Source organism: Atractosteus spatula, chromosome 2 (assembly GCF_055471065.1).
Source record: "Atractosteus spatula isolate fAtrSpa1 chromosome 2, fAtrSpa1.hap1, whole genome shotgun sequence".
Classification (NCBI taxonomy): domain Eukaryota; kingdom Metazoa; phylum Chordata; class Actinopteri; order Semionotiformes; family Lepisosteidae; genus Atractosteus; species Atractosteus spatula.
Genome location: NC_142707.1, coordinates 3,214,995 through 3,233,331, shown reverse-complemented (window position 1 = coordinate 3,233,331; position 18,337 = coordinate 3,214,995). Strand labels below are relative to the sequence as shown.

At 56.5% G+C, this 18,337-nt stretch overlaps 1 protein-coding gene across 1 annotated transcript in view; it reads left to right on the top strand.

The window, feature by feature from the left end:
• The first annotated feature begins 3,051 nt into the window (after window positions 1-3,051).
• prickle3 (prickle homolog 3) overlaps window positions 3,052-18,337 on the top strand; it is a 45,564-nt gene continuing 30,278 nt past the window's right edge. Inside the window, exons 1-2 of the mRNA XM_088909132.1 lie at window positions 3,052-3,178; window positions 13,467-13,552. Of these exons, the coding sequence (XP_088765258.1) occupies window positions 3,137-3,178; window positions 13,467-13,552 (128 nt within the window). The 5' untranslated portion in view covers window positions 3,052-3,136. The remainder of the gene's footprint in view (window positions 3,179-13,466; window positions 13,553-18,337) is intronic.

The following is an 18,337-nucleotide window of genomic DNA, read 5'->3' as shown; positions in this document are numbered from 1 at the left end:
TTGCCGGTTTTAGTCCTGCAGCCGGCAGAGGAATCCTACTCCGTTGGGCCCCTGAGCAAGGCCCTTAACCCCAACTGCTCCAGGGGTGCTGTATAAATGGCTGACCCTGCGCTCTGACCCCAAGCTTCTCTCCCTGTCTGTGTCTCATGGAGAAAAGCTGGGGTATGCGAAAAGATGAATTCCTAATGCGAGAAATTGTATAGGGCTAATAAAGAAACATTATCATTATCATTATTGTCTTTGTGACTTGGGGTGTGTTCTGTATCCGTGCAAGCTTGTGTGTCTCCCAGTTTCTCTCCCAATCTCCTTCTGTCTTCCAGTTAAAATCAGCTTTCCAACGGCTCTTATAGGCATGGTGTGGTACACTTTTGCTGGGTAAAGCAGTTGTGCACACCAGCACACCGCTTAAAAATATTAGTACGATATTAATGGTTCATTGTAGTAACAAGCACTATATTAATATTAGAAGTGCACACAATATATTACAGTGTGCCTTTTTTACACAAAGAGTGGTGGAGGTCAGGAACAAGCTATTGTTTGTGATTGCTCAGCACAGGGAGTGTGTGTGTTGTGTGTGATTGCTCAGTACAGGGAGTGTGTGTGTTGTGTGTGTTGTGTGAGATTGCCCAGCGCGGGGACTGTGTGTGTGTGTGTGTGTGTGTGTGTGTGTGTTGTGTGTGATTGCCCAGCGCAGGGACTATGTGTGTGTGTGTGATTGCCCAGCGCGGGGACCGTGTGTGTGTGTTGTGTGTGATTGCCCAGCGCGGGGACTGTGTGTGTGTGTGTGTGTGTGTGTGTGTGTGTGTGTGTGTGATTGCCCAGCACGGGGACTGTGTGTGTGTTGTGTGTGATTGCTCAGTGCAGGGAGTGTGTGTGTGTGTGTGTTGTGTGTGATTGCCCAGCGCGGGGACTGTGTGTGTGTGTGTGATTGCCCAGCGCAGGGAGTGTGTGTGTGTGTTGTGTGTGATTGCCCAGCGCGGGGACTGTGTGTGTGTGTGTGTGTGTGTGTGTGTGATTGCCCAGCGCGGGGACCGTGTGTGTGTGTTGTGTGTGATTGCCCAGCGCGGGGACTGTGTGTCTGTGTGTGTGTGTGTCTGTGTGTGTGTGTGTGTGTGTGTGTGTGATTGCCCAGCGCGGGGACCGTGTGTGTGTGTTGTGTGTGATTGCCCAGCGCGGGGACTGTGTGTGTGTGTGTGTGATTGCCCAGCGCAGGGAGTGTGTGTGTGTGTTGTGTGTGATTGCCCAGCGCGGGGACTGTGTGTGTGTGTGTGTGTGTGTGTGTGTGTGTGTGATTGCCCAGCGCGGGGACCGTGTGTGTGTGTTGTGTGTGATTGCCCAGCGCGGGGACTGTGTGTGTGTGTGTGTGATTGCCCAGCGCAGGGAGTGTGTGTGTGTGTTGTGTGTGATTGCCCAGCGCGGGGACTGTGTGTGTGTGTGTGTGTGTGTGTGTGTGATTGCCCAGCGCGGGGACCGTGTGTGTGTGTTGTGTGTGATTGCCCAGCGCGGGGACTGTGTGTGTGTGTGTGTGATTGCCCAGCGCAGGGAGTGTGTGTGTGTGTTGTGTGTGATTGCCCAGCGCGGGGACTGTGTGTGTGTGTGTGTGTGTGTGTGTGATTGCCCAGCGCGGGGACCGTGTGTGTGTGTTGTGTGTGATTGCCCAGCGCGGGGACTGTGTGTGTGTGTGTGTGATTGCCCAGCGCAGGGAGTGTGTGTGTGTGTTGTGTGTGATTGCCCAGCGCGGGGACTGTGTGTGTGTGTGTGTGTGTGTGTGTGTGTGATTGCCCAGCGCGGGGACCGTGTGTGTGTGTTGTGTGTGATTGCCCAGCGCGGGGACTGTGTGTGTGTGTGTGTGATTGCCCAGCGCAGGGAGTGTGTGTGTGTGTTGTGTGTGATTGCCCAGCGCGGGGACTGTGTGTGTGTGTGTGTGTGTGTGTGTGTGATTGCCCAGCGCGGGGACCGTGTGTGTGTGTTGTGTGTGATTGCCCAGCGCGGGGACTGTGTGTGTGTGTGTGTGATTGCCCAGCGCAGGGAGTGTGTGTGTGTGTTGTGTGTGATTGCCCAGCGCGGGGACTGTGTGTGTGTGTGTGTGTGTGTGTGTTGTGTGTGATTGCCCAGCGCGGGGACTGTGTGTGTGTGTGTGTGTGTGTGTGTGTGATTGCCCAGCGCGGGGACCGTGTGTGTGTGTTGTGTGTGATTGCCCAGCGCGGGGACTGTGTGTCTGTGTGTGATTGCCCAGCGCAGGGAGTGTGTGTGTGTGTTGTGTGTGATTGCCCAGCGCGGGGACTGTGTGTGTGTGTGTGTGTCTGTGTGTGTGTGTGTGTGATTGCCCAGCGCGGGGACCGTGTGTGTGTGTCTGTGTGTGATTGCCCAGCGCGGGGACCGTGTGTGTGTGTGTCTGTGTGTGATTGCCCAGCACAGGGACTGTGTGGACGGTGCACCAGGGTTGCTGAGGGACCTTGACCGAGCTGGGAGCAGGGCAGACTCTCGGCAGTGTCCCAGGGGCCTGCAGTGGCGTCCCGTCCAGGGTGTACCCCGCCTTGTGCCCGCTCCTTGCCACGACAGGCTCCGGCTCCCCCGCGACCCCGCGCTGGACAAGTGGCCGGTCTTGTCCGTGACGTGGGGCCAGACGCAGATGCTCGTGCGCGAGGTTAGCGTGCAGTCGCTCAGGGCTCGGCGGGGTCCTGTGCGCTTAGACAAGGTGGGCCGATCCTGCACAGGTCATCTGCAGACCAGCAGGGGTAGGAGCGCACAGTGCAGCCGACGTACCTGTGCACGTACACGCGTGATCTCTCCGGAGCGGCCGAGCTTTCCAAACAGGAGTTTCGCACTCTCCTGGGGGACAGAGGCGAGGAAAAGCGGGGGTTGTACCTTTAAGAGGGGCAGCTCCTCCTACGACAAGGTTAGTTCACGCCAGCAACGCTCGGCAGCGGAGCGGCTCGTCCGCGGGACAGGCAGAGCGCTGGAGTACTCTCTCTCTCGGCCCCCCCTTCTTTTAAAACCCCCAACAAAAACAAAACATTTCCGAGGCTCCGACGGGGACTGGCTGTGCTGGCATACTCTCATTAACGCGAAGACGGACCGTCCGCGCCGCTCATGAGTGTGTTCAGGAGTTAGCAGCGGGCTTCTCGTCTGAGTCATGTTCACCCGCGGCTCGAAAAAGCGAAGATCCAACCGGACGGTAAGTTTGTGTCTGACGCGCCGGGCTGAGTTTTTAAATGCTGACCCCTACCCCGCTCCCCTGCCAAACTTGCATCTTTGTAAGAAAATGCGAGCGACAGTTTACTTGTGTCTCCCCCCCCGAAACTGTGCAGGAGTCGTCCCCCATTCCCCCCCCCCCCCGGATTCGGAGTTGGGAGCCCGTCTCGCTTTCTCGCCCTTCCGAACAGCGATTTTCACTTGAGCGACGACGGCTTGGTCTTGGACGCCGGGGGAAGCCCAGCGGGAGGGCTCTTCAGTCGCAGTTATATCTCTTAGTAAAGCTACAAAGTACAGCTCCTTTAGCGCTCGCCTATGGAGCTCCTTTCATGGCGGTGTCGCGGGTCCTGCTCTGTAATACGGGTTGTATTCAAAGTACTTTTCTAATCGAGCTCGCAGCTCGGTCTTCAACCTTGTGTGCCGGTGGTGCCGACACGTTTTTCACACGGTGCGGGGAAACACCTCAGTTTTAGTTTACAGTCGGGACTTCTCAGTGTTTTGAGTGGGACTTCGGTTGAGAGGTGATGCGGGGGGGGGAGGGGCGCCACCCTACCTGGCTCAGGTAGTGTCGACGTCATCGCACCGGGCTCGGCCGGCCGTGACGTCACAGCGAAAGCTGGGTCAGAGCCTGGCTGTTTCACCTCGTGTTTTGTCACCCCTTTTTTTTTCTTAAACGGAACGGGTTTCGTTCTCAGTGGGAATGTGGATATTAGTTAAGTGCTCAGATCCAAGCCTCGTTCGTCTTCGCAGTTCGACCGTAGAATGAAGAAGGAGCTTCACAGTGCGGGCGCGGGCTGTTCTCTGGATGCGCTGTGAAACAGGGTTGATTTAAAAATCAAGCGTGTAGGACTGCAGAAGCGAAGGGTCAGGGGTTCGAGTCCTGGGTGCGAGAGTCTGATGGAGCCTCGAGCAAGCTGCTTTGCTCAGATTGCCCCAGTATCTACCCCAGTAACTGCCCCCACTGCGCAAACAGGTCTCCGGGCTGTCGTTGTAAAGGAGTTTGTTTGGAATCTTCTCAATCCAAAGGAGCTGTTAAAAAAAAAAATAATGATAAATGGAGACCTGAGCATAATAGTTGAGCTGGTTCCCCAGGTGAAAGTGCAGCAGGGTGCCTGTGGAGATGGTGGTGAAGCCCAGTCTGCTGACCTGTTGCAGTTCAGACAGGTGGACAAACTGTCCCCAGGGTGCTGGACAGTCTGCGCCTGCTTGCCCGCAAGGGAGGGTAAACTGGTTCGAGGGCAACTGCTGTTAAAGACCGCTGCCCAGATCGACCCGACCCCTGACCCCTGACCCCTGACCTGTCACGACAAGGTGCTCTGCCTGCCCGCAGGATGAATAGTGATACTGGTGCAGTGCTGTGAATGAGGCAGTAGAACCCAGCAGAAGAGCTGCGGGGTCCGATGGGTGGTTGGGCAGCTAGGGGGTGCTCTGGTGGGCCACTCTACCCTTGCCCAGTGAACGGGTCAGCGGACGAGGTCCAGCTGACCTGAAGGTCTGCAGACACGCTTGCGCTCCGGGACTAGGAGAGGAGATCCATGTGTTTCATGGTTCTCCTCTGGTCAGGCTGGAGCTGGGGTTGGAGAACCGGAGCAGTAGAAGTTTGACTGAGATCGGTCACGATAGAATTACAGACTCGTGAGTTAATTGTTTCCTTAAGTACAGAGAGAGAGAGGGGGAGAAAGAGCTGTTTTGTGATTGTATGAAGGTCAAACTGAAATAACAGCTCCACTGTTTTTTTTTTCTTGAGAGCACTTCCAAAAATGCCTTTAAGAATTCTCCTCAGTAAAGCTCTGCTTTCACAGCTAATGCCGCCCATCCAGCCCAAATGATAGTAAAACAATTGATCCCAGGATTTCATCCTGCTGCTTCTTGGAAGGAGCCGGACATATCGAATCCAGCAACTTGTTCCACACTCCCACAACCTTTTGTGTAAAGAAGTGCTTAACGGTTGGTTCTGAAGTTGGTTCACAGCCCTTGAGGCAGCTGGGTTTTCCTCTCCGGGGTCTCTCTCCAGTCTCGGGGTGCGCCTGATCGCTCTCCACAGCTCGTTGCAGCTGATTGGTTCCTCGTCGGGCAGCTGCTGCTCATTCCAGCTCGCTGGCAGGTTGGAGCAGTGGCGCCGCCCTGCTGGGCGCTGCATGGCGGTGGCATGTGCAGAGAGCAGGGGCTGCTGGGAGATCGTCTGTCTGCGGTATCCCACAATGCCAGGGAAGGTCGGGGTCACCAAGAGGCCCTGTGATCTGTTTTCTTTTCTCTCTTTCCGCTGACTCGTGCTTCTCCTTGTGTTTTTTTTAATTCCCCCTCTGTCACGCTCCTATTTTTCCCCCGATCTGTCTTTGCTGTGTGTCCTGGCAGCCTGGCCTCGCCTGCGTGTCCTGGTTACTGCTGACATGCCCCTTCGTCCACGTCTGGCCCTGCACTGGAACCCCCCCGCCCCACCCCCCCATCATGCAGTTCACTCGTCCTTGTTCTGTCCCAGCATTCTTCCTCGGAGGCACCCAGAATGCACCTGGATCAGCTTGGCAACGACCTTTCCTTAACCTCCGACGCTCTGACGGGCCGAGCGGAGGGGAGTAGGATAAGACAGGGCTGTGGCTCTCATCCTGTTTCTCTTCTCTGTCTGGGGTGTGTTTAACATTCGGCTGAGTGCTTGTTGACATTCACCCAAGTGCTCGTGAGGCCGCTGCCTTCAGCAGCATGCCTGTGCAGCTTGCGCTGTGGCTCCGTAAAGCCCGGGATCGCACTGAGCTCTGGCCATCCGTGTGGAACAGGGGCACAGTACATGTTGTTTTATCCCTCCATGGAACGTGCGGTAGCCATGCAGAAATCTAAGCAGGCATGACGCTGCCTGAGCCGAGCCCCCGGCTCTGAGCTGCAGGAGTAGCCTTTCACCTGTGGGACCGATGCAACCTGAGGCTCTATACCCTCTGGTTCCCAGCAGGGATCCAAGAATATTTGAGACATCTTTGACACTGACTGAACTGGCATGACAGACTCCCTTATAGAGCCTCTGTTCACCCCTGTTGCAAGCAGTTAGAAAGTGCCTCTTGTCCATTGCAGAACAGGATTGACTGTTTTAGAACATTAATACATTTTCTTGCTGCTTGCAACTCTCCGTCCTGCTATTTCACTCCCTTCAGCTGGTGCTTGTGCTTGAGCTACAGCCCAGGCGTTAAAACTGCACACGCCTCGGTGAGGTTTCCGTCTGTTCTGCAGTTCGGCTCTGATTAGTGTGCGTCAGGCCTGGTCGTCAGTTGTTTGCTCAAGTCATGAGCCCGGGCAGAAGGAAACAAAAGCTCCTCTCCCTGTGTTAAAATTATCCGCCTTGTGAATGAGAGTCTTTGCTCAAGGCCTGACCCAGCAGATTGTGCTGCTTTGAGTCTGTTTGAGTTTGTTTTCTTGGGGATTACTTTAGGATCAGCGGTGAAAGGAGAACTGAAGGGCACAGCTGGAAGGTCAGTGAATGTGCAACCCGGAACAGAAGGTACTTCTTTACACAAAGGGTGGTTGGGGTCTGGAACAAGCTGCACACAGCCGTGCTGTTGGAGCCGATATCCTGGCTTCCTTCAGGAAGTGGCTGGGTGAGATGCTGGGATCAATTGGCTGCTAATCACCGAGCAAGGTAGACGGCCTCAAGGCTGCCTCTCGTGTGTGTGACCAGCCTCACGATCTCCTGTTGCCCCTGGTCGGGTCACTGTGGCTGGGCTCTGTGTGTCGAGGGCTCTGTGTGCGGAGGAGTGGTGCTGCTTGTTCCCTGGGGAGAGGTCTCTCGCCCTCCTCTGCCCATGTGCCAGCCTGTGCGCTCTTGGAGGGTGGCACAGAGCGTGGTGCAGCCCGGCGTCGGGTGCCGGTGTGTAATTACAGTGCCTGGCTTCTTCAATCGAGCAGCTTTGTTCCTGTCTGCCCCTCCTCCACCTCCTTCCGCCTGCTTTACTTCCTCCCTCCTCTCCCACTCTTTGCTGAATTGTTGGATTCTAGAAGACTCTGTTGCCTTGTTGATTGAGTGCTTATCTGAGGGGCTCCCTACATTGATGCCTTCTTGGGCATGAAGTGATGAGTGTTTCCAGTAACACAAGAAAAAAGTAACAGTAATGAACCTCAGGGGTGTCTCTGGGCAGAACATAGAACAATTATTCTGTGGTCCTCAGACTGTCAGGGTGAACCCCAGGGGTACCCAGGTATGTAGGGTCCTCACTGTGTGGGCCTCAGACTGTCGGGGTGAACCCCGGGGGTACCCAGGTGTGTAGGGTCCTCGCTGTGACCAGTTTCTATGGCCAGGCTGTGGTCACTGACCCTCTGCTTCATCAGGGTCTGTTCTTCCTTGTTGTCTCTCAGCCTGGTCAGATCTGTGGCCGGCGTGTGTCCCAGCCGGTGAGGCTCTCAGCCTGGTCGGATCCGGGGCCGGCGTGTGTCCCAGCGGGTGAGGCTCTCAGCCTGGTCGGATCCGGGGCCGGCGTGTGTCCCAGCGGGTGAGGCTCTCAGCCTGGTCGGATCCGGGGCCGGCGTGTGTCCCAGCGGGTGAGGCTCTCAGCCTGGTCGGATCCGGGGCCGGCGTGTGTCCCAGCGGGTGAGGCTCTCGGCCTGGTCGGATCCGGGGCCGGCGTGTGTCCCAGCGGGTGAGGCTCTCGGCCTGGTCGGCGTGTGTCCCAGCGGGTGAGGCTCTCAGCCTGGTCGGATCCGGGGCCGGCGTGTGTCCCAGCGGGTGAGGCTCTCGGCCTGGTCGGATCCGGGGCCGGCGTGTGTCCCAGCGGGTGAGGCTCTCGGCCTGGTCGGCGTGTGTCCCAGCGGGTGAGGCTCTCAGCCTGGTCGGATCCGGGGCCGGCGTGTGTCCCAGCGGGTGAGGCTCTCAGCCTGGTCGGATCCGGGGCCGGCGTGTGTCCCAGCGGGTGAGGCTCTCAGCCTGGTCGGATCCGGGGCCGGCATGTGTCCCAGCGGGTGAGGCTCTCGGCCTGGTCGGATCCGGGGCCGGCGTGTGTCCCAGCGGGTGAGGCTCTCGGCCTGGTCGGCGTGTGTCCCAGCGGGTGAGGCTCTCGGCCTGGTCGGATCCGGGGCCGGCGTGTGTCCCAGCGGGTGAGGCTCTCGGCCTGGTCGGATCCGGGGCCGGCGTGTGTCCCAGCGGGTGAGGCTCTCGGCCTGGTCGGATCCGGGGCCGGCGTGTGTCCCAGCGGGTGAGGCTCTCGGCCTGGTCGGATCCGGGGCCGGCGTGTGTCCCAGCGGGTGAGGCTCTCGGCCTGGTCGGATCCGGGGCCGGCGTGTGTCCCAGCGGGTGAGGCTCTCGGCCTGGTCGGATCCGGGGCCGGCGTGTGTCCCAGCGGGTGAGGCTCTCAGCCTGGTCATGTCCATGGCCGGCGTGTGTCCCAGCGGGTGAGGCTCTCTCTGCTGCGGTGTGGTGTTGTGCTTCAGCAGCCGCTCAGCAGAGCGGCGGGCAGAGGCTGGCGGGCGGGTCGCCCTGGTTACTAAGTGCCAGGCTGGGCAGTGCATTGCGTTGCACAAGTCTGGGAGCAGCGAGCTGTGAAGGTCAGCGCCCAGCCTGTTTGTTTGAGCGCACGTGTTGCCAGGGCTGCGAGCTCTTCGTCTGCTCGGCCCCGTTACCCAGGAGCGATTGGAGGGCACGGCCAGCTCTGCTGCGAACATCCGTGTTAAATTAAGAACATAAGAACATAAGAGAGATTAACAGCCCAGAGACCAGGCCTCGCGGCCTTTGATGCTCATCCAGCTCCTCGCGGCTTATTGATCCGCGAACCTGGCTAAAATTAGAGGGTTTGTGCAATACTGCAGCAGAAAACTTTCGACCTGGCCCTGCTTCTCTGTCACTGTTTCACATGTCAAAGATCTCTTGAATGTTCTTGGATCCCTGCTGTTTTATGCCACATCAGTGATAAAATGAATCCTTATGAAACGCAGGTTCATGAACCAGAGGACACTAGTGGACATTATGTGGAAATTAAGTGTAGTTAAAACTGAGAACAGGAAGCACTTCTTTACTGAAAGGGTGGTAGGGGGGTGGAACAAGCTGTCCAGCCATGTTGTTGTTTCCAGGCTTCTTCCAGGAAGCAGCTGGATGAGATCCTGGGATCAATTAACTGCTAACAACCTAAGAGCCCAGATGAGCTGAACGGCCTCTCGTTTGTCACCTTTCTTATGAATGAGTGTGAAAGGAGTGAACAGGCCTCCTCTTGTGTGAGCCCAGTCGGAGCAGGAGTGTGATAAATGCTGGGTTTCTGGCCTGAAGAAAGGGGAGAGGGTTTGGCGCCGGTCTCTGTGTTTACAGCCTGGCGTTCACACGCAGTTCAGAGCCTGGGATTGCTCCAAAACTGGTTCCCACAGCCCGTGGCCATTCACCCTGCTAACGAGCAGATTGCATGTTAATAATTAACCTGCAGAGCTTGCACTGGCCTGATAAGTCTGCTGTGTGTGTGGAATGGTTCTTGTGAACAACAGGGCAGGTAGCTGTGTGTGTGTGTGTGTGTGTGTGTGTGTGTGTGTGTCCAAAATAAGCTGCGCACCAGCACGTTCATGCACAGCCAGGAACCCAGAAATCCGAATCATTTTCAAATCGGCAGATTTCTTTCCTTTTTGCATTTGCCATCTCCAAAGGTTGTTTTGTTTTCTCCTCTCACACACATCATTAGCAGCCCTGCGGCTCTCTCTGCCTGTGCTGTCTGAGAGACTAGCAGGAACAGCTGGGGGCGCTTCTAGGGTTTTGTGAAGGGGCTGGAGAAATCCGTTTGCCTGGTGTGGTCCTCCCGGTCAGAACTCTGTCTCCGATCCGAGCCTTGCAAGAGTGGTGCTGTCGGAACAGGCTCGGACCCGCTGGCGCAACTACGCCGCTTGGGTGTGCTCGGGGTCGCTGGCAAGGGGCACGGCCAGGTGGCATCTTTCTCGCCCCGAGCAAGAGCAAGCCAGCCTGCTCGCCCGCCCCGGGCGGAGCTCAGCCGGTCCCTGGGTGGTCCCAGCGGCCCGCCCCCTTCCTGTCCTCCCTGTTGGACTCGGGGAGCTGGTCTGCAGCGCCTGCGTTTGTTTTCGTCCCGTCGTCACCCTGCGGCTACGTCTCGGGGCGCCACCCCCCCCCCGCCCCGCCTTGGCAGCCGCAGCCCTGTAATTATTTTCCAGGGCCTGTCTGACGTGCGCGGACACGCCGGGGCGCCGCGGTTGATGGCCCCGCGCAGGTGAAGCCGGCGTCGCACAAGCTCGCTGAGCTGCAGGTCTGCTTGAGACCGGTGAGGCTCTCCCTCTCCCTGCCTCTCCGGCTTCGGAGGAAACACACCGTTCGGATGCTCCCGAGGTGCCGGCAGATGACGAGCCTCTGTCGCCGGGTCTTGGAGAATCTATCAGTCATGGAGACGTAAGACGGTGTTAGCAGACAGGCTTCCTCCTTTTCAAGTGATCATCACAGGGATAGAAAGAGGCACAGCAAACATGCCTCTGTGTTCTTGCTCTGTATATGTACTGGTGGAGTGGCAGGTAGCACTGTTGCCTCACAGTGCTTGGGTCCTGGGTTCAATTCTGACCTGATGCACCTGCCGTGGGGAACATGCAAACTCCCCCCTCGTCCACGTGGGTTTTCTTCAGGTGCTCTGCTTTCTTCCTGATTCCTGAAGGCACGCTGGGAAGGGTAGCTGTGTCTGCTGGCTCCGGGCTGCCGTGTGCTTGCTGGTGGTAGGTGGAGAGGTGTGCGTGGGCGGACCTTCCTGGGAGAAGGGCGGCCTTGTGCTCGACGTCTTCGCGTCAAGCTGCTCTGATGGACGCCCTTGGCCTGCCCTGGCGCCGACACTCCTCCCAGAGTGCCTTTCAGTTCCGTTACCCGTTCTGTTCCGGGATGGGGCTTGCGCTGACGAGCTGCAGCCTGCTGGGCGGGAAAACAGGGGCGCTGTCGTGAGAGAGAGAGCGTGAGAGAGAGGAGTCGGGGGTCATAAATCACCGAGTGCCACCGGGGAGGGGAGGAGCAGGAGGAGGAGCTGCGCTCGGCGGCAGTTGTTACGCCCCTGGCAGGGGAGTCCGTGCTGCTGTGATCGTGTTTGTCCAAGGAGACGGGTTCGAGCACACCAGTGCCTGCCTGCCTGCTGCAGTCCTTCAGCTCCTTAATCAGGCAGCTGGGCTGAGCACAGCCTCCCTCAGGCCTGTGCAAGATCCCCATCCAGAGAGCTCTGCTGGCGCGATCAGTGAGTTACAGTGTTGCACATCTTTCTGGATCTCTCTGGATCAAAACTCCTCTCATTCTGCTTTGTTCTAGAGAGAATTGGCTTCCCCTCACCTGTCCACACACAGCGGTGCTCTGAGACCAGGATTCATTCTTGTTGCTCTTTCCAAGGCTGTAGCATCGCGTCGATGCTGTGTTGACCAAAACCGGACCTGGCAGCCTGTGTGAGATCTTACTAGTATCACAACTTCCCAGGGGTCCGATTCCACACGGCATTCTTGGTTTTTTCCTCATGCACGAGGGGGATCTGGGTATTTACCTTCCCACAGCCCTAAAACCGGTGAGGATTGCCTTGCACTGATCAGTTTGGAATTTAAACAAGATGTTCTCCCCTGCGCTGCGCGGGGAGGAGACTCAGTGTAGAGCTGTGTGTCCTGTCTGTGGATGCTGACCTCGCTCTGTAACTCTTTAGCCCACACCAGCGTGCCTGCAGCCCCCACTCCGCCCGGGACAGGACTGGGACAAGGGGCTTCTCTTGGTGCAGGCGTAGACAGGTGACAGAGATTTAAGGGGGGGCTGTGATGTCTCGGGACTTCCCAGTCCTGGTATAAATAAATCTTTGCACTTATATAGCGCTTTTCTGGATACCCCAGGAATGGGGACTCTCCCCTCCACCACCAGTGTGCAGCCCCACCTGGGTGGGGAGGAGAGCAGAGTGATGAAGCCAGTTCAGAGAGGGGGGTTATTAGGAGGCCATGATTGGTAAAGGACAGGGGGGAATTTGGCCAGGACACTAGGGGTAACACCCCTACTCTTTTTGAGAAACACCCTGGGATTTTTAATGACCGCAGAGAGTCAGGACCTCAGTTTTATGTCTCATCTGAAGGACGGCGCCTGTTTACAGTGTAGTGTCCCCGTCACTATACTGGGGCATTAGAACCCACACAGACCACAGGGTGAGCGCCCCCTACTGGTCCCACTAACACCTCTTTCAGCAGTGGCCTTAGTTTTTCCCAGGAGGTCTCCCATCCAGGTACTGGCCAGGCTCACTCCTGCTGAGCTCCAGTGGGCTGCCAGCTGGGAGCTGCAGGGTGACACAGCTGCTGGTCTGTGTTTTTTTTTTCTCACATGAACGGGGTAGCTGGTGGGTGGGCTAGACCGGGCCCCTCGGGTTGAGGCCAGTGGGAACTGGCGGCGCCTCGGAGGAAGGCGGCTCCTCCCCTCTCAGCGAACTCTTCTGGGGAGCGGTTATATGTCTGTGCTTGCATTCCCCTCCGGTCTGCCGCGGCCAGCACATTTTTCTCATAGCATCCCGTGAGAGTGGTTTGAATTAAAATGTCTTAAACCTGGAATCTTGGCTTTCTCAAACCACTCTCACACCTCCTGGAGGCTGGATCCACAAGCGGTGCCCTGCTGCAGCACTTTCCCGCCTGCGCGGGCAGAGAGGCGGGGAGCTGGACAGGATTCGCCCTCCCCTCCCCTTCTCGGCGAGAGTCTACGTCCGGCCCTGCACGGGGGTCGGCGCTCTGCCGCCACACTGGCGTTCTGTCCTGCGTCTGCTCCGTTTCGGTGGGCTGGGTTGAGGTCAGGGGCCCGGCCACGTGGTGTCGGGGGGTGAGCGAGGCGGTCAGTGCGGCCGTAGGGAACGGCCTCGCCCGGTTTTCCTGCTGACCGGGAGGCGGGAAGGCGAGTGGCTGTCTTCCCGTAGGAACTCCGCGAGGCTCCTGCTCTCCTGTTGGACGGAGTTCCCCAGCCTGGGGCGTGTGTCCAGGCGCCTGGGGAGGCCTCTGTGTGTGATCATGGGGCCGGCGATTCTGGCGATTCTGTTAGACTTCATGTCGTGCAGGATGCGGGCGATGGCAGCGGCGTGAGGACAGGTGTAAGTGGGTGGGGGGGGGGGGGGCAGGAGTTCTGTGGATCTGTTCCCCGAGTGCAGGAGGGGCTGTAGGCCCGAGCAGGAGACTGGGCGGTTCCCAGCACGCGCCCCTGGGGTACTCCCGGGGCTGGATCAGTGGGGGGGCTCCGCTCTGCCCTGCCCTCTGGTGCGTTGACCCCGCGTCCTTTCCGCGCCGCTCAGTGCCCGTGCCCGTGTCCGTGCCCAGCAGCTCTAACCGGACTGTTGTTTCCTCAGCAGGGGGAGTGCCAGGACCCGGATCATGGGCAGCCCTGCAACCGCTGCGGAGAGCAGTGTCCCGGTTTCCGGATGCACGGATGGAGGTACGCTTGCCGTGATGATCGATAGATCGATCGATCGATCGATCAATGCATTCGTCAATCCATCAGTTAGGTGGCTGGAGCTGTGTTTTTAAGGGGAACTGCAACACTATTTTATATGCTGGGGTTAGTAAGAATCCGCATTGATGAGAGCATTTCCAACCACAGTGACAGTGAAATGAACACAGTAACGTGTAAAACCTCCAATTTTTACATCACAAAACAGCCGAAATTTCCAGGCCTGCGCAACGATTCAGAAGGAGGCGATGAAACCTCCAGTGAGGTGAAGCTATTACAGTATAAACAAGCAGGCTTGTGAATACATCTCGTACACCGCATCAGTCACGACAGAGACTAGGTGACTAGTGAGCAGGATGGGCCGCTTCACCTCACAATTCGTACGCACTCTTGCTCTCGCCCGTGGTGAGACGGGGATTTGTGACATCATGGCATATACTGTCACAAAGTTCCTGATTTTGTCAAATGTTGTGATCCAATTAATAAATTTTGTTAATTAGAAACTGGGACTGCAGTTCCCCTTTAAATGCTCAAAGTTAATAGTGGCAGTGCATAATATTCATAATATATACTGTATACAGTGTGGAACAGGGCTCACAGTAACAATGTATAATGTGAATATATACAGTCTATAATAGCACTCATAGCGGCAGTGTATAATGTGGATATATACAGTGTATAATAGCACTCATAGTGACAGTGTATAATGTGAATATATACAGTCTATAATAGCACTCATAGCGGCAGTGTATAATGTGGATATATACAGTGTATAATAGCACTCATAGTGACAGTGTGTAATGTGGATATATACAGTGTATAATAGCACTCATAGTGACAGTGTATAATGTGGATATATACAGTGCTCACACTGACAGTATATAATAGCACTCATAGTGACATCTCTGAGTCACTGCACTGTTTAGCATGAGAGCTGCTGGCAGTTCCTGTGCAGTCTTGGACCGAGATGGAGCTCTTCTGAAGAACGCATAAGGCACCGATCGGTCAACCAAAGGGAAGAGACTTTAATTCAGCCCTATAATCGTCCGAGTCGGTGTCTGTGGCTCTTGAAGCTGACACGCTGGCCTCTTTCAATGGCTCCTCTCTGTACCTGTTCTTCTGACACCTGGGCAATCGGGAGGCAGTCGGTGATGGTTGAGAAGCCCGGTTTCACGCCCCTTTTCAGCAGCTATGCATTGAGACGCTGTTTTTGCAACATCCCTGGAGCTTTTCAGAGGATGCCCTAGATTTCCAAAATTCACTGCACGTACGCAGTGGCCGCAGGCTGGGATATTGCGTTAGCAGCAAGAGCAAGATAATCCTAGTTTAATATCACCCTGCAACCCACAACTGGCAGCCCGCTGAAGCTCAGCAGGAGTGAGCCTGGCCAGTACCTGGATGGGAGACCTCCTGGGAAAGCTCAGGCCACTGCTGGAAGAGGTGTTAGAGGGACCAGTAGGGGGCGCTCACCCTGCGGTCTGTGTAGGTCCAAATGTCCCAGTATAGTGACGGGGACACCATACTGTAAAAAGGCTCCGTCCTTCAGATGAGACGTAAAACTGAGGTCCCGACTCTCTGTGGTCATTAAAAATCCCAGGGTGTTTCTCAAAAAGAGTAGGGGTGTCACCCCGGCGTCCTGGCCAAATTTCCCCCTGTCCTTTACCAATCATGGCCTCCTAATAACCCCCCTCTCTGAACTGGCTTCATCACTCTGCTCTCCTCCCCACTGAGGGCTGGTGTGTGGGGAGAGGACTGGTGCATCATCCAGGTGGGGCTGCACACTGGTGGGGGTGGAGGGGATCCCCAGTACCTGTAAAGTGCTTTGAGTGGAGTGTCCAGAGAAGTGCTATAGAAGTGTAGGGAACTGTTTCATTAATCGTGCTGTTGGTGGAGCGTCAGGCTGCTCTGTTACAGTGCTTCTCTTTCGCTCTGGAATGCTTTGATCTCTCCTGTCGCACGTCGAGACTCCCTCCGGTCGGTTCAAGGGTCTGAACCTCCTGCAGCTCGGACATCTTTTCCGTTCAAAGCTCTTTTTTCATAAAGAGCCTCGGAGAAAGATTGTTTTTTTTTTTTAATACTGAGCATCCCGATGGCGATGTGAGGTTTCCTTATGGTTTCAGTTCTTATCCAGTAACGGACTGGTTGCGCTGCTGCTTGAGGAAGGGGTCGTATAAACGTAAACCTGACTCCGGATAAAATAAAAAATGTCTCCAATAGCCCACACTGTGCCATACTGCCCACTTAGGTTTCGTCAGAGTTCCTAGGTGCATATTTTAAAGGAAGAGACACTGAAAATGAGCTCAATCTTGTTGTTATGGGGGGGAGGCAGTTTATGAAAGCCATCACAGTTGTGAACGGCAGAATCTCCAGCTGTCCCCCTGCAGCTGAGGGGCCAGGGATGATGAGGAGGTGTGCCCCTGTTGACTGTAATTGGACTGACACCCCCGCCCTCTCGAACGCCCTGATCCCCGCTGTCACGCTAACGGGATTAGCCCTGAGCCCCTGCTGCTGGTGGAGACGTCAGCCCTCCTCTCCGCTGCTGCGGTCTCTCTCTCCCTGCCTCTTCCTCCTCTTGGGACAGGGGTTCAGTGACCAGCTCTCGCCTTCACTCTTTTTTACCTGTCTTTCCTCCTCGACTTCCCCATCCTGTCTCCGAGTGAGTTGTTGTTGGTTTGGCCTGCAGGCTGCAGTGTGCCGTCTTATCCCTGCTTCCGGGGTTCGGAATGGAAGTACCAGCCCTTTCCTGCAGATCAGACCACAACGGGAACGGAGCCACAGACTATATAGCTCCAGCCTGTTAAAAGTCAAAAGACCAGCAGGTTGCGGTGTCAAAGAGCCAATGAGATCAGGTTTGAGTTCTAAAGCCGTGTGAAGATCCGGACGGATATCCTGAGCAAGAGCTGCCGCTGGCCTCCAGTCACTGCGGGCTGGGCTGGGCTCATTACAGGGCTCTCCGCAGGAATCCCAAACTGAGGCTGAGAAAAAGGCTATTTGATCTGGGCTTTTTCCCCCCCAAAATAAAGCACCTGAAATCGCCTTTTTCCTGAGCTCCGGAGTTTCAAGCACTACGGCAGCAGACAGGACACCAGGTCAGGCTGCTCGGGGTCTCTTCCTGTGCTGTTCCTGTCCCCCAGGTCCCCCGGAGTAAAGGCGGCAGTCTGCCGTATTCGTGGAGCGAGGGTTTCAAAACGGTACCCAAGAGCGGTGGTGAGAGGAGACCCCGTCCCTGCCCAGCACTGACCACTGACCACCCTTCCCAGCACTGACCCCAGTCCCTGCCCAGCATTCCTGACGTTCCTGCTGCCGCCCGGCGATCGCTCTGCTCTCCTGACCCCGCGGCCTGGCCGCTGCAAGGCCCGTCTCGTGCTGGAGCTCTCGCCCTCCACCGGCACCTCTTCCCCCAAAGGGGGTTTTGTCAGGATCAGTGATTCATGGAGATGAGCCTCAGTGGGGCTGACACATGCAGCCGTGCGGAAGCGATTTATTGTATTAAGACACGGCCTGGGGGGAGGCCGGGGGGGCCGGGGGAAGATGGCCGCTGGCTGAGCTTAGCTGAGCTTAATGTTTAACCCCCTCATGGCTGGGGCGACACGTCTGTGGGACTGGTGCGTCATTTGGACCTGGTTGTATTTGAGAGAGTGCGTTGCCTCTCCAGCCCAGCCCCCCTCCTCCCCCCCGTGGCCTGTACGGTCTGCACTGGGCTGTGGAAGGTGAGGGGGGCTCGGTCTCGGGTGCGACAGGTGTGGAGCCCTCAGCGTTGGCACCAGGAGCTATGTGTGCTGTGTGAGCTTGCAGGGTGGAGTCTGACTCTGGAACCCGCATGTTGGGATGTAGTGATGTTAGTTTCCTTACGCAAAGGGAGGTGGGAGTGTGGAACAAGCTGCCCCACCATGTGGCTGTAACTGATACCCCAGCTTCTTTCAAGACAGAGCTGGACAAGATCCTGGGATCAGTTGACTAGAAAACAAACAATAACTCTTCACACAAAGAGAGGTGGGAGTGTGGAACAAGCTGCCCAGCCATGGTGTTGAAGCTGATACCTTGGCTTCTTTCAAGAAACAGCTGGATGAGATCGTGGGATCAATTAACTACTAGCTCGTAAATGATCTAGATGGGAATACTCTCATTTGTAACTATTCTTTTGTCTTAACTACACTTTTCTGTGGAGTAGCAGCGAGGGCTCTAGAACTCTGGAGGTTTTGGATCCTGGGTGCGAGTCTGCCAAGCCGGACTGTGCTTGAGAGGGGTCGCGCAGCCCGTCTCCGACATCTGCCCCTGAGCTCTGACGAAGATTGCACACCTGTAAGCTGTAAGTGTGCAAGTCGAGTGCCGGCGCCGAGCGTGACAGGTCTCTCTGGCAAGGCCAGCTCAGCCTGGCCCCGAAAGGCCCCGGGTCTTGTACTGATGTGAGGCCCGACCCAAGCCAGGCAGACCGCAGGCAGCTGGGAGTTACAGGAAGGTGCAGAGGAGTTCAGGAGCCAGCGCTGGCCAGACCTGGAGCCTGGGTACTGTGGCTGTCTCTGCTGGGACGCTGTTTAAATTATGGTGGGAGGGGATATTATTGTGCTCTTCGCCAGTAACCTTGGACCTCAGCACCTGTCCGTCACCCCTCTAGCCCAGAACAGGTAGCACCTCTTTGTGTCAGATCACGACTTTCTCAGGAGAGAGTCCGCACACCACACGTAGCCCACTAAAAACATTTTAATTACATGTTTCGCAAGCGGTGATTTACAGTACTTTGCTGTGTGTCATATTACCCCTCCCTCCCTC